Consider the following 14180-nt stretch of genomic DNA (forward strand, 5'->3'; position numbering starts at 1 on the left):
ATACAGCTCTGTTTTTGCTGTTAGAATTAGTCCGTACAAATGTCACCTCTTTTGCTAACTCCTCTGCCCAACCTCAATTTTTAGTCACCCCACTAAACTTTGGGATGGTCTACACACAGGTTTCATGCCCAAAGAAACACCCATATAGTTATGGCATGCGTCCGTTTTGGATCCAACTGTAGATGCACATGTCCTGCCCTCAGCTTGCATATCAGCAGAGGCAGCATTTGCAGTTTTACAATAGAGACAGAATGTGATGCAAAGGAGCATCTGAAGTACAGTAGAAGACAACAGCTATCTCAACCCTGACTCTAAACTCTGCTGCACTGACACATCCTCAGAATCGATGAGGTGTTCAAGAGTAGCACCAGAACCAGTCCACAGAACATGACTTTCTTCCCCATCCCTCTTTATGAATCCGTCTCACAGGAAACTATTGGAAACAGAAATGGCCTCATCTAGAAGTTGTAGAAGAGGTTCCCCAGGAACATGGGAAGAGGGCTTCAAACTCCTGGTACTTCATCCTGTCCTAGATTTGAGGATACTCAACAAATAAAATATATATGCTTAACTTAAGACATTATATATATAAAATGTCTTAAGTTACGCTTGCTTCCATTGCTTCACGCTCAAGACTGGTTCATGGCTCTCGACTTGCAGGATCCTTCCACATCTCCATCCATCTGGCCCACTAGAAATACATAAGGTTCACAGTGGGTCCCAACCATTATCAGTACAGGATTCTGCCTTTTGGACTCTCCATAGCATCAAGAGTGTTCACTGAGTGCCTGGCTGTAGAGATGGCACATCTAAGAAACCAGGAATCCCCATCTAGGCAACTGGCTGATAAGAGGCAGGTCCCAGGAAAAGATTGAAACAGCCCTAGATCACATTCTTTCCCAGTTTTCCCACTTGGGACTCCTGGTGACCTACAAGAAATTGTCCTTTTCTGTTGGTAGAGATAATAGCTCTAATCAACTCCAGATTAGCAAAGGGGTCTGCTGCAGGACAGGTTCTGGTCTCTTTAGTTGATTAGTGCATGACGTGTGGTCAGATTGACAATAGCATGTACATGCCTTGAACTTTTAGGCCATATGTCTGCATTTGTATATCTGACACTTAATCTGTGGACTCCACAACAGTGGTCAAGGACCACCTACTCCTATCCAAGCATCATATGAGCAGATGAGTTATAGTTTGTCCTCATGTCCCACAGGACCACATGTGGTGGCTAGATCCACTGAACATGAGTGAATACTCTTTTCAGTTCCTCCCCAATGATTATGCTAGTTACAGATATCCAGAACAGGCTGGGGCACCCAATAGAACCACCTTCAGATGCAAGGCTCATGGTGTCAAAATCATCTGAAGCTCTACATGAATTTGTTGGAACTAAGGGCTGTCAGGCTAGCCTGTGTAGCTTTCCTGCCTGTTCTTCAGACTCTGTGGTGCAGACAGATGGCACATTGGCAGAACACTATATATAGTGGCAGTGCACTATATAAAACAGGATGATTGAGGGCCTCCTATCTCTTTTTGGAAGCCATGAATTTCTGGGAATGGCGTCATCAGCATGGGACAATCTTGGTAGCTCAAAATCGTCCGGGAGTCAGCAATGACCTGGCGCTCTTTTTGAGCTGGAACTTAACTAGTCTTGAGTGGTCACTGCAGAAATCCATTCTTGACAGGATATTCCACCAGTGTGAGACCCCCTACTGTAGACCTCTTTGCCACATTCAACCGTGTCAAATATAGGGATTTCTGTTTCAGAGGGGTTGTGAACCTAGCCTCCCTTGTAGAAGCCTTTCTTCATTTGGTCTCAAGAACTCCTATGTTTTCTCACTGATTTCCCCCACCCCCCTGATTTGCAGGATAATGTCCAAGATACGATGGGAAAAGGCTATAGTTAGGGTAGCCCTTACTGGCTGAAGCAGCTTTAGCTGCTGGATCTCGTGCATGTGTCCAGCCAGCCTCCCAGTATGCCTTCCCATATGTCCAGACATACTGTCTCAGAATCTGAGTCAAATACTTCACTCAGACCCACAGTCATTACACCTAATTGCCTGGACGTTGATTGGATGAGTAGGACTGACAGACTACTCCTTATAGGTTCAGGAGATTGTTTTACAAAGCCAAAAGACCTCCAGCAAGAGGACTAATGCCTCAAAGTTGAAAAGATTCCCCCCACCCCCCATCTCTGCTCTGATAGTCATTTTCAGTCTTCTCTGACTCTGTCAAGGTTTCTCAAGAGCCTTCTTCATCCCTGCTCTCTAATTAGAGTCCCAACTCCCCACATTGTTTTCCTGCAGCTTATGGAACCTCCATTCAAACTTCTCTCACAGGGATGATTATACCACCTCACCATCAAGACTTTCACTCCTGGCCATCACATCAGCATGGAAAGTCAATTAGCTCCAAGCACTTATGACCGGAACATCCTTCAACAGGGACACAATGGTGGTGAAATTGCACCTTAAGTTCCTCCCTAAAGTGATCTCAGAACTCCGCGTGAACCAGTTTGACCTTACTGCTTTTCTTCCTGAAATTTCGTTCTTTGCTGGAGAAAAGAAGCGTCCTACTTGGGATGTTTGCAGGGCCTGCTTTATCTCAACAAGACACAGGACAGGATTCTCAGGACAGGATTCTCAGCACAGGACTCTCTCTCCCCCCTCTTCCGCATGGCTATATCCAGCATGTTGAAAGGTCAAGCCTAGAAATGTCAATACAGTGTATTTCCACCTGCTATCAGTTGGCTAGCGAGCCTTTTCCTTTGGACATTTAATGCACACTCCACCAGGGCACAGGCAGCAGCTTCCTATTGCTTCAGGAACATGCCAGTCCTTGAGATCTGTAGGGCAGATGCCTGGAGTAACCCACTAACTGTTGAGCATTATGCACTTGACATGGCTGCCCAGGCAGATGCCAAGTTCAGACTAGCAGTACTTCAGTCTCTGTTTGACTGATATAGACGAGACTCTCCCTCACACTGTCCAGGTACTGCTGCCAGTAGATACTGCTTGCTGGCCACCTTGAGTGGAGTTCCACACTGTCGCATACTCAGAACGGTTGCTTACCTTACAGTCACAGGCTTTTTGAGATGTAGTCAATGTGGATCCTATGACCTGTCCCCTGTTTCCACTTTTAGCACTCCTCAGCAGTATAGGCCTTGAATTGCAAGAGAACTGACGGAGTGTTGTGCCCACTCTTCCCTTATACAGATGTACAAGGAGGTACAGAGGTGTGTGGCTCCAGCACAAATGGCTTGTGTGCCTCTGGTCTTGTGCACAAAGGATGCATGTGAACTTATAGTGGGATCGACACTTCCTACAGCGTTGAGGAGCCCCGATTAGAAAAAAAAAATACTGTTACTGTACTATAAAAAAGTACAGTTATTGGTCCAATCCCCTAGAGTGCACTAATTATAAACCAGTATAAAGATGCTTATACACATGTAGCTTCTTCCCCTAGGGAACCGTGTGTAGATAAGCCTTATCTTTTTTCCCTTTTACAGCAATGGTGATAGCTATTGTAGCAAATGTCACTTTTTTTATTTTTGAGTTGTTACAATAGGGACGATTCCTAGTCTTTCCTGTCCCAGTAGAATCTAGATGCTGCAGAAGAAGTCAGATGGCTCCAGCAGAGTGACATACATTAATACTGTACCTTTGACAAACTATTTCCTTACATTGAAGAGAGATGTTTAAGCTTTAACTTGTGTTGAAAAAGAATATGTAGTTATTTGACTAAAAGATTACCCAACAAACCTATTAACCCACTTCCTTCTACCTCCTTAATTATCAGTCAGACTACCTGTGTGTTGTGCAGCTGGTCCTTTCTCTATGAAAAGGTACTTTTACTTACTTTTATGTAAAGAACTGAGTTCAGTCTGTCCCATATATTTAACATAAATATTAGTGAATAAATGGTCATGATTTCCTTTTCACCTTCCTCTCACCCAGATTGATTCTCCAGTGGGAGCTCAAAATAGCGATGCTCTCTCTACGTACAGTGATTTACTTCATATTTTACTTCAAGAGGATGCATGTTCAGGCACTGGCTCAGCTTCATCAGGAAGTGGCGTATCAGCAGCTGCCGAGTCGCTGGGATCTGGATCCAACGGCTGTGGCATGTCAGGGAGCGGAACAGGTGATGTTTACTGGTTGAATATAATCATGCCTTGTGAAACATTAAGAGCGGGATTGTGAGCTATTACAGATATCACTTTGACCCCAAGTGCTTTACAGTAAAATCATACTCTTCTTTTTAAATCTAATTTATGGTCAATCTTATGATATTTAAAAATTTCATATAGCTTTATTTGTCTTGGACTGCTGTAATAGCCTGTTGAAAATGGAGAAACGTTGACTTCTGTTTAAATGTTTTTCTTTGGGCTGCATTTGGAACAACTAACATATGCTATCTTAGTTGTAGAGAGGCTGTGAGGCCAGGTAGGAAGATGTTTGAGGTAATTGTGACAGATCAATAATGTGTTTTGTTTTTTCCTTCATTTTCTATTTAACAGGACTAATTTAAACTGAAAAGTATTTGTTTCTTTAATCAAAACTAAAGATCTTAGAATTATAATTAAAAAAAGCTTGTCGGTAACATTGTCGTGTGTTCAGATAATAGTGTGATAGGGTTCCTTTCTTAGCTGCAGTCTTTTCTGGGTAATAGCCCAAAGGAAGATGAATATGTATTCTAGTTACCTTTTTTTTTTTTCATTCCAAATTTTCTACTCCATGTTCGGCAGCAACAGCTATTGAGGGAATCTTCCCTCTGTGGGATGTAGGAGGTCAACACAGATGACCTACTCAGAGACTTTTAAGGGGATTCTCTATTGTATACCTCCATCAGGCATTTTGATTGGCTAAAAGGGTTTGCCTGTTATGGAAGAAAATATGGTTCAAACAGTGTACTTAAATGGAACATTTGACATTTATTATAAAAGCCACTTTTTTTATTTTTAAAGGCAGTAGTGAGACAAGTCATACCAGCAAATATTTTGGAAGCATCGATTCCTCAGAAAATAATCATAATACAAAAAAGAACGCTGAAATGGAAAACAGTGAACATTTCATTAAATATGTCCTTCAGGATCCTATCTGGTTACTGATGGCAAATACAGATGACGCTGTTATGATGACTTACCAGATACCATCCCGGTAACTAAGTCCTTTTATTCCTGTATGAGCTGCAGAGATGCTAAGGGGGAGAAGAGATGAACTGCTATTTCAGTAAAGATTATCTGACCCTGAATGGACTAAGCCGTTACGTCATTCTGCTTTTCAAGCTTGGTCTCTTTTTAGTGTGTTTTCTGTTTACTAGCCTGAAAGATGGATGTATTTGATAGCTATAGAAACAAGGATAAGTCCAATTCAATAGGATTAATATGGTCCTAAACTATGGTGTTGGCTGAGGATGTTGTTGTACAGTTACTGACTGACAATCATATACATACAAATCCTTTTAGTCTGACTAGTTACACTTCTATCAGTTGGCGTGCATGGTGATTGTAGTATGCAAATCACTGTACTCTTGCTATTTCACTGAAAACCTCCACATTCAAATACTTGCCTCCTGTCTAAATCCTTTCCCTACCCTATAAACACACACATCCCCTGCTCCTCACAAAGCCCCACTCTCTGCACCTTAGGAAGGATAAGGACCCACAAGCAGTGAGTAAACCCTTAGTTTAAAACACTTGATTTGGATTCTCCTCCTTTATCTGTCTTTCAGTAACTGCAGTTTTGATAAGGTAGGTGTGTGAAAAGAGAAGCCTGTTATCTCCTGTGAGGAGCGAAAAGAGGTTGAACTTTGACCTAGATTTATAAAGCCTGGGGTGGTGGTTAACTTGAGTGTTCCCTATTAATGTGATATAAATATAGACTTAGTGTATGTCTACACTACAAATGCAACTGTGGCACAGCTGCACCAGGAGTGTAGACCTTACTACAGCAACAGAGGGCGTTTTTTCTGTCACTGTAGCAAATCCACTCCCTTAAGAGGCGGTAGCTAGGCTGACGGAACAAGTCTTCGGTCAACCTGACTCTGTCTATAGTGGGGGTTAGGGCAACCTAACTCCATTGCACAGAGCATGACATTTTTCACAGCCATAAGTGATATAACTAGTTTGAGCTAAGTTTTAGTTGTAGACCAAGTCTTAGAATTTTTGAGTAGGAACAGTTGCAAAAGTATATTGTTTCAAATATTATTCCAGTGAACAGTGTCTAATAACCAGAGATTTAAACCCACAAGCATAGAGGCTGATAAGAAAGACAGTGGAAGTGTGACACCTAAGTGAGAAGCCAATCTATTCCTATTCCTGCTAGCAGGAATAGGAAAAGGTACTGGGATTCCTACCAGGGTGCTGTCCTTGGACTCTGCTTTGGGGTTTCATCTTCCATATCAGCACCTGACTAGTAAATGTTGTTGAAATTTTAATTCAACGCCCCAGAACCAAATTCCCCACCCACTCTGACTCCTGGAAAGGAGGAGCGTTTTCTGTCTCTCTGTCACTTGTAATTCTAGAGTTGCCTGACTGTGCGGCCTATTGTAGAAGAACAGGTCTCCTTTTTTCTGTTCTAACCCCTATCAGAAATCCAGACTCTTTTGAGCTCTCCTCTCTAGTAAATACCTCTGGTGCCTGTATCTACCCTAGCTCTGAGCTTTCTTAAGCAGCAGCAGAGTGCAACTGACAACGTTCTTGTCAGTTTCACAGATGCTGCCAGCAGGTTTCTGAAGAGTCACTCTGAAAAGGGATAGTCTGTTTTCCCTGCTGCACTTCAGGAAAGCAATGAGCTATCAGCAGAGGCACAGGAGTGGTTTGTCTGCAAACTTGAAGATGCTGACACAACCATAACATCTTTCAGACTTACTTTTGGTTGTAAGTTTAACATAGATTTGGGGTTAGGGATGGGGGGCTTAAAATGTTAGCTTTCCACAAGATATTTGTATGTGCAAGCCAGATAAAAATTAGACTTTAGGTCCTTAAAACTGTGCAGTTCAATTTCTAAATACATTTATTTTAGAAATTTGGAAATGGTTTTAAAAGAGGACAAACAAAAACTAAAGCAAATGCAAAAATTCCAGCCAAAGTTTACAGAAGAACAAAAGAGAGAGCTTATTGAAGTTCATCCATGGATCCAGAAGGGTGGACTTCCAAAAGCAGTTGCTAATTCAGTAAGTTTAAATCGATTAATACTACTCCTTTATTATGTAAGTCTTCATTTGCTGTTGAGACTCATTTTTATAGTTGCACAGAAAACTTGATCAACTACATTGAGAGACCGTTTAATTCCAATTTTTAGGGTAACTTCTTCCCAGGCTACGGGGAATGACAGTCCAGAACATGTTTGCAGGGTGGTTGTTGCTGTGTTGGTCCTAAAGAGACATGGTGGGTGAGGTAATATCTCTTATTGGACCAACTTCTGATGGTTAAAGAGAAGCTTTTGAGCTACACAGAGCTCTTCTTTAAGGCCTGAAGCTCAAAAGCTTGTGTCTTCCATTGACAGAAGTTGGTCCAATAAAAGATTATCCAGGTCATGACTGACAACACAGTAGCCATGTTTTACATCCGACAGCAATCTATCCCCTTCTTTTGCCAAGAAGTTTTTTGTCTCTGGAACTGATGCATTTACCACTACGTTATCCTAGCCACCTTACGCCTGGCAAGCTTGCAGAAGTTTTTAGTGGACCATGTGCCGTTCCCCTCTGTTATCTGGACTGGTGATCTGCTAGGTCACCCCAATCCTTGACTCTGGGAGCCAGCCTTACCGTGCTATGCTGTGAGAACCCCCACTCCTGGGCTGTTTACGCACAGCCTCTAGCATGTAAGCTGCTCCTTGGATTGTGCAACCGAATAACACTAGCCAATATCTCCAGACCCAGACAAAAGGCTAGGAACCTCAGTCTTCCAGTGTCCAGTTATGCCTGCTGGATGCTGCAAGCTTATATGTTTGTCAGTTTAACAAAGAAATTTGATATGTACCAGGCTTGTTAATCCAAGGGGAGTCTCTCTAACACACTTCAAACCAAACACACTGCTTCAGGTAGAACAGGGTCAGGCAAACTTTTTTTTTTTTTTTGGCTTGAGGGCCACATCGGGTTTCCAAAATTGTATGGAGGGCCAGTTAGGGGAGCCTATGACTCCCCAAACAGCCAGGCGTGGCCTGGCCCCCACCCCCATCCAACCCTCCCCTGCTTGTCGCCTCCTGACAGCCCCCCAGGGACTCCTGCCCCATCCACCACCACCCCCCATCCCTGACCGCCCCTGGACCTCCACCTTAACAACCCCCCACCGCTCCATCCAACCCCTCCTCTCATTCCCAACTGGTTCTCTTCCTCCTCTTCCCCCACCCCCCCGGGACCCCTGCCACATCCAACCACCCTTTCTCCCTGACCACCCCCAGAACTCCTGCCCCCTGCTGCCCCATCCAACCCCCCCTCCTTCCTGACTGGTCCCCCGGACTCCTGCACCTATTCAACTCCCCTGTTCCCTGCCCTCTGACCGCCCTGACCCCTGTCCACACCCCCACCCCCTGACCACCACTCTCAACTCCCCTGCCCTCTCTCCAACCCCCACACTCCCCCGTCCCCTTACTGCGCTGCCTAGAGCACCGGTGGCTGGCGGCGCTAGAGCCGTGCTGCCCAGAGCACGAGGACGTGCAGTCGTGCCACTCGGCTGGAGCCAGCCACTCCACTGCACAGCACAGAGCACCGGGTCAGGCTATAGCTCTGCAGCTGCTCTGCCGCCCAGAGCATTGTGCTAGTGACGCAGTGCGCTGAGGCTGTGGGAGAAGGGGAACAGCGGGGGAGGGGGAGCAACAGGGGGTGGGGCCAGGGGCTAACTTCTCGGGCCAGGGGCTCAGGGGTTGGGCAGGAGGGGGCCGTAGTTTACCCACCTCAGAGGTAGAATAAACAGATTTATTAACTACAAAGATAGATTTTAAGTGTTCAAAAGTCAAAGCACACTAAGTCGGATTTGGTCAAACGAAATAAAAGCAAAACGCATTCTAAGCTGATCTTAACATTTTCAGTGCCCTTACAAACTTAGGTGCTTCTCACCGCAGGCTGGCTGGTTGCCCTTCAGCCAGGCTCTCCCCTTTGATCAGCGCTTCAGTCGTGTGGTGGTGGTGTCTGTAGATGTAGGTGGAAGAGGAAGAGCATGGCAAACAACTCTCTTTTATCATGTTCTTTCTTCCCTCTTGGCTTTTCTGTGCCCCCGCCCCCCCTTCAGAGGCAGGTGAGCATTATCTCCTTGCAGTCCTGAACTGACCACAGGAAAGGAGGTGACTCACCCAAGAGTCCAACAGATCCTTTGTTGCTGCCTAGGCCGGTGTCCTTTATTCCTGAGGCTGGGCTGGGTTTGGTTTGTCCCATACATGCCCTGATGAGATGTGAACTACCCCTCTGCTCTTGGGGAGTTTTTGCCTGGGCCTATTTTAAGCTATGATGACCCATTTTCAGCCTCATAACTATATACATGAAATTACAATGTATAACGTCACTTGCATAATGACAGGTTTCAGAGTAGCATCCGTGTTAGTCTGTATTTGCAAAAAGAAAAGGAGTACTTGTGGCACCTTAAAGACTAACCAATTTATTTAAGCATAAGCTTTCGTGAGCTACAGCTTATGCTCAAATAAATTAGTTAGTCTCTAAGGTGCCACAAGTACTCCTTTTCTTATAACATTACTGTAACAACAATGCTCAGTGCATCATGAGCCTTCCAAAGACACCTGACGTGACAAACTTTGCATTGGATACCACACAGTCATATTATAAGGATGAACATGGGGGTGCAGGGGGTTCCCTTGAGGACCAGAGTATCACAGACCACCTCTGCAGATGACCACAAATGGATTGTCCAAGATTCCATCATATAGAACAGGTTCTCAAACTGGGGGTCGTGAGTCATGAGGTTATTACGTGAGGGGTCATGAGCTGTCAGCCTCCACCCGCAAGCCCTTCTTTGCCTCCAGCATTTATAATAGTTTTTAATTTATTGGGGAGGGGGTTCATACTCACAGGCTTGCTGTGTGAAAGTTTGAGAACTACTGATATAGAACATTGATGTGCACAAAATAATTCTTCCTTTGACCTTATCTGCATCTACATCAGAGGTTAGGTCAGCTTAACTAATTTTTCACACCCCTACATGCAATGGCATATTATCCATGGGGCCATTGCCTAGGTGCCCCGGCAAAGTGGGCACCTCACCCCCAGCAGACAAGCGGCAGGGTTGGGGGCCAGAGCCTCTCCAGCTGTGCTGGGAGTCTGCCCACAGCAGCTGGCTGAGAGAGAGCCTGGCTGAGAAGAGACAGCAGCCTGCTCCCTGCCCAGGCTCGGCTTCTGGGGAAACGGCTGAGTGAGCCGGAGCTCCCCCTTTCCCCCCCAACATGTTTGGCCCCTGTCCTCAGAAGCCAAGTCTGGGCAGGGAGCAGGCTGCTGCCCTTCCCCAGCCAGGCTCTGTCCCTGGCGGCAGCTGGTGCACAGAGAGCATTCTGGGGAGCGGGGCTCTGGCTCGCTGGGCTCTGGCTTGCTAGGCCCCTGTCCCAGAAGCAGAGTCCGCGGAAGGAAGTGGGCTGCCGTTACTGTCCCCCACCTCCCAGCCAGGCTCTCTCCCAGGCAGCTGGCTGTGCTGCACAGAGCAGCCACTGAGCAGCTCCATCCTGCTCCCTGCCTGAGCCTGTCCGCCAGGAAGGGCAGGAGGTAGCCAAATGTGCTGACGGGGGCAGCTGGAGGACAGAGCAGGTAACGTGGGGGGCAGGGAGGAGACATGTAGGAAGGTCACGCGTCCTCCCCTTTAATTGGTTCTCTTCTCCACGCCCCCCTCCCCCCAGCTTCCCGCTGGTATGAGGAGGCACAAGTCAGCCCAGATAGCTCTGGGCAAGCGGGGTGCGAGAAGCCCCAGTGCCCCGAACCCTATCCCCCCACAGAAGCACAGGGCGGCAGGGGAAGCCGCAACACCCAGTCCTGAGCCTCAGCCCAGGTGCTGGAGGAGCTCTGGCTCCCTACTACTGCCTCAGGACTGGGGGAGCACTCATTCCCTGCTGCAGCCCTAGGGACCTGGTGGGAGGAGGAAGGGGCAGAGCTTCTCTGGGTTTGGGGCTGCAGTGGTTGGAGGGGGGCAGATAAGAGCAAATGGGGGCTGCAGTGGGGCTTGAAATGGGCTGGGACAGTGTGTGGAACAGGGGTTGGGGGAAGGGGCAGAACAGGGGCGGGGCTATAGGCAGAAAGTGTGGGGAAAGGGCCCCACACTTGCTCTGGCCCAGGGCCCCACGAAACCTTAATCCACCTCTGCCTATGTGCCACAGCTATGTCGACCCAACTTTTAAGTATTGGTTCACTTAGTGAGAGATCCTCATAAAGCATTATTGTATTTCTTTCGAAGGAGTGTATTTACTGTGAGGACAACACACGAAGCTGTTTTTATACACCATATGACGAAGAAATCCATGAAATGGAGCTTAATGAAATGATTGAAGCCAGTGAAGAAAACAACTTGGCTACCCTGAGTCAAATCAGTGAAGAACAAACCTAATATTTGGCACTATTTAGAAAAGCAGCTGCTTTAAATTACTATGATGCATCAGCATGTCTTAAGGTTTTAAAACTTGTTTCTAGTCAAATGAATCTGGTTTATAAGACAAATGGATTTTTTGTTCTAGAAAAGTCATTTGTGAATTAATCTCTTTGAATGGGGCAATCCCTTATCTTTCCAGTACACTGTTGAGGACAGTGCAGTTTTAGAAACAAAAATCTTTATTTTAAAAAAAAAAGAGACTCTCACTTAAATGCCTAAAGCTTTTCTATAAATTGTAGAAGCTTTCATGAAAGCCTATAGATCTGGTAATCAGGTTAATGAGTGCTGTAAAATACATAGTTTAATGGTGTTTTCTTCAACTATCCACTTAGTAATGATGCAGCACTAAATTGAGTTTACATTTTGAAATCACTGTTAATTACTGAATTACTCCACTATATTGAAGAAAAATGTTGATACTCTGCAGGTATTTTGATTCACAATTCGCATCCTTTCTCCAATTAGTTGATCCCATCTTCTTTGTTCCCATTCATGTTTAAATGCTGGGAATATTTTAATAGCATATTACTAACGTCAATATCTGTTCATAAAATTTTTAGGTCACAGATTAAAATTGTGAATGTATGGGAGAACATGAAGGAGAGCCATGAACTTGGTAATGTTTTGTTTTCATGACCATTGAAACGCTATGAACTATTCATTACACTGAAATAAATTCTCAGAACGAATATATCTAGTATATGTTCAAAAACTTGAACTGCAGAAAAGAACACTGTCTCTCTACCACTGCCTGTTACTTAAAGATTGGTATAAGTTTGTGTACCCTTCTTTCTAGTTTGTTCCTTCATTAAGTTGGCCTTTCAGTCTTTCAGTTCTGGCTAAATAAATATTAAACATGTATGTGTTCAGAGGGTTTGACTTTTCTCAAAGTCAAAATAGTTATAAAAACCTTTTCTGTGTATAATAACAGTACTCATTTCATTATATTTGGTTACTGAGTGATCTTCAGCTATGTGGGTAGAATCCTTTGATGTCAGGAAGTTTACTTGTAGTACCTCTGGAATAGTATGGATCTGGATATTTGTGCGTTAGGTGCAGAAGCTGTTCTTTTATACTACTTGGCAATGAGAAGAGGACAAAAAAGGGTGGATTTGCCAATAAGTGTTGAGATAAAGAACACTTAAGCTTAGAATACTTCTGGATGGCAGTACTGAGTCTGAAGGGTAGCAGGGGGAAATGTATAAAGAGATTCAGCTGCAGTCAAATTAAAACATTAGTTTCAATGTGTCTTCACTTAATGTGTTTACAATTACTACAACTGTATTTCTGGTGGTTTTCATCTTTATAGCTTACAGGAAGAACTTACGAAACTCATAGAATCACAACTTACTAGTGACCATTTCACTTTAATGTTGTATGAAACACTCACCAGCAAGAGCTCATACTCCCATTGTTTTTAATAGTGAAAAGATAAAACTTAAATCTGTGTCAATATTAACTCAAATAGGAAACCCAATTTAATTTTTCAGTGTTTATAAAGTCCAATGTACTAGATGTTTTGTGCAGAAATTAAGCTGTGCAGATATACCAGCATATTGCGCATATGCCATTATTACATGCAGAAATATATTATTTTAATTGGACCAGAGTGATTGCACTCTTAAAGCTTTATTTCTCAAAGTGTACAAACAACTTTCAGGGACTTCTCAACCACTTTGTACTCTTTTTTTCACTATTAGCATGCTTTTCTGGCTAATTTTTTTTTAACGAATGTCTTGTAACTGACTTAATGAAAGGGAGGGAAAAGGTGTATTTAGAGCATTTTGTGGATGTGTTTATACAAAAACTTACCCTTGCATTTTTTTAAAGTGTGTGCATTTACAAGGTAGTATTTAAAATATTTCCCTGTAACTTTAAAATGACAAATCTCCACTTCTAGATAGGTTGGGAAAAATTATAATTTATGTTGTAATATGATGTGACATAACCTTTTGTCAACAATGTTTTCTGTACACAGTGCAATATTTTGGTTTTGTCACTTGTGACTAATCTTTGACTTTTTGCATTTTAGAAAACTGATAAATAAAACATATATTTTTAGCTGCCTTTTTATTTATTGACCTTTTATAGCTGGGGGTAACTATATGCCAGTTATACCTAACACATGTAAACTACTATTTCAAAAGTGAAGATTATACAAATTACTAATAGCTTACTGTACCAAAGCAGATAAAATTAAATCTTTGCTAATGTCTCAGAATAGTAAACTTAGTGTTCAAAATGGAAAATGCAACCTTTGCATGCTGAAAATGTTGGCTTAGTGGTTCTGAGACTCTGGACAAAGTGACTGGCAGGGGAAGCACCCCTGACTTCAGTATGTTTGAATGTGAATTAATGGGCGTTAGCTGTTCAAAAACACCAGAAGGCGACATTCTCCTGCTTGTTTTTTGTTAAATGTCAACTAGACTACTATCATTACTTGTTCTTTCGCCCTCCTCTAAATCCTTGTAATGAGCAGGTGAGGAAACCAGAATTCCAGTTTCACGCCCTGAAACTGTCATGTTTAATCACTATTAGACATACCTACCTTTGTGGTGTTAGTAATGCTGTAAAGTATTAAAACCCAATGCTTCAA

General features: G+C 43.8%; 1 protein-coding gene across 15 annotated transcripts in view; it reads left to right on the forward strand.

Moving 5' to 3' along the window:
* The window catches only part of PER2 (period circadian regulator 2), a 73318-nt gene extending 59138 nt beyond the window's left edge, over positions 1-14180 (forward strand). For 13 of the 15 annotated variants that reach the window (XM_073360018.2, XM_073360014.2, XM_073360016.2 and 10 more), the window contains 4 exons: positions 3960-4146; positions 4970-5162; positions 7029-7179; positions 11393-14179. In XM_073360018.2, the coding sequence (XP_073216119.2) occupies positions 3960-4146; positions 4970-5162; positions 7029-7179; positions 11393-11542 (681 nt within the window). In that variant the 3' untranslated portion in view covers positions 11543-14179. Of the gene's footprint in view, positions 1-3959; positions 4147-4969; positions 5163-7028; positions 7180-11392 lie in introns of all 15 variants that reach the window. The other 2 variants (XM_078854446.1, XM_078854449.1) reach the window with 2 other exon arrangements.

The sequence above is a fragment of the Lepidochelys kempii genome, chromosome 9, assembly GCF_965140285.1.
Source record: "Lepidochelys kempii isolate rLepKem1 chromosome 9, rLepKem1.hap1, whole genome shotgun sequence".
Taxonomy (NCBI): domain Eukaryota; kingdom Metazoa; phylum Chordata; order Testudines; family Cheloniidae; genus Lepidochelys; species Lepidochelys kempii.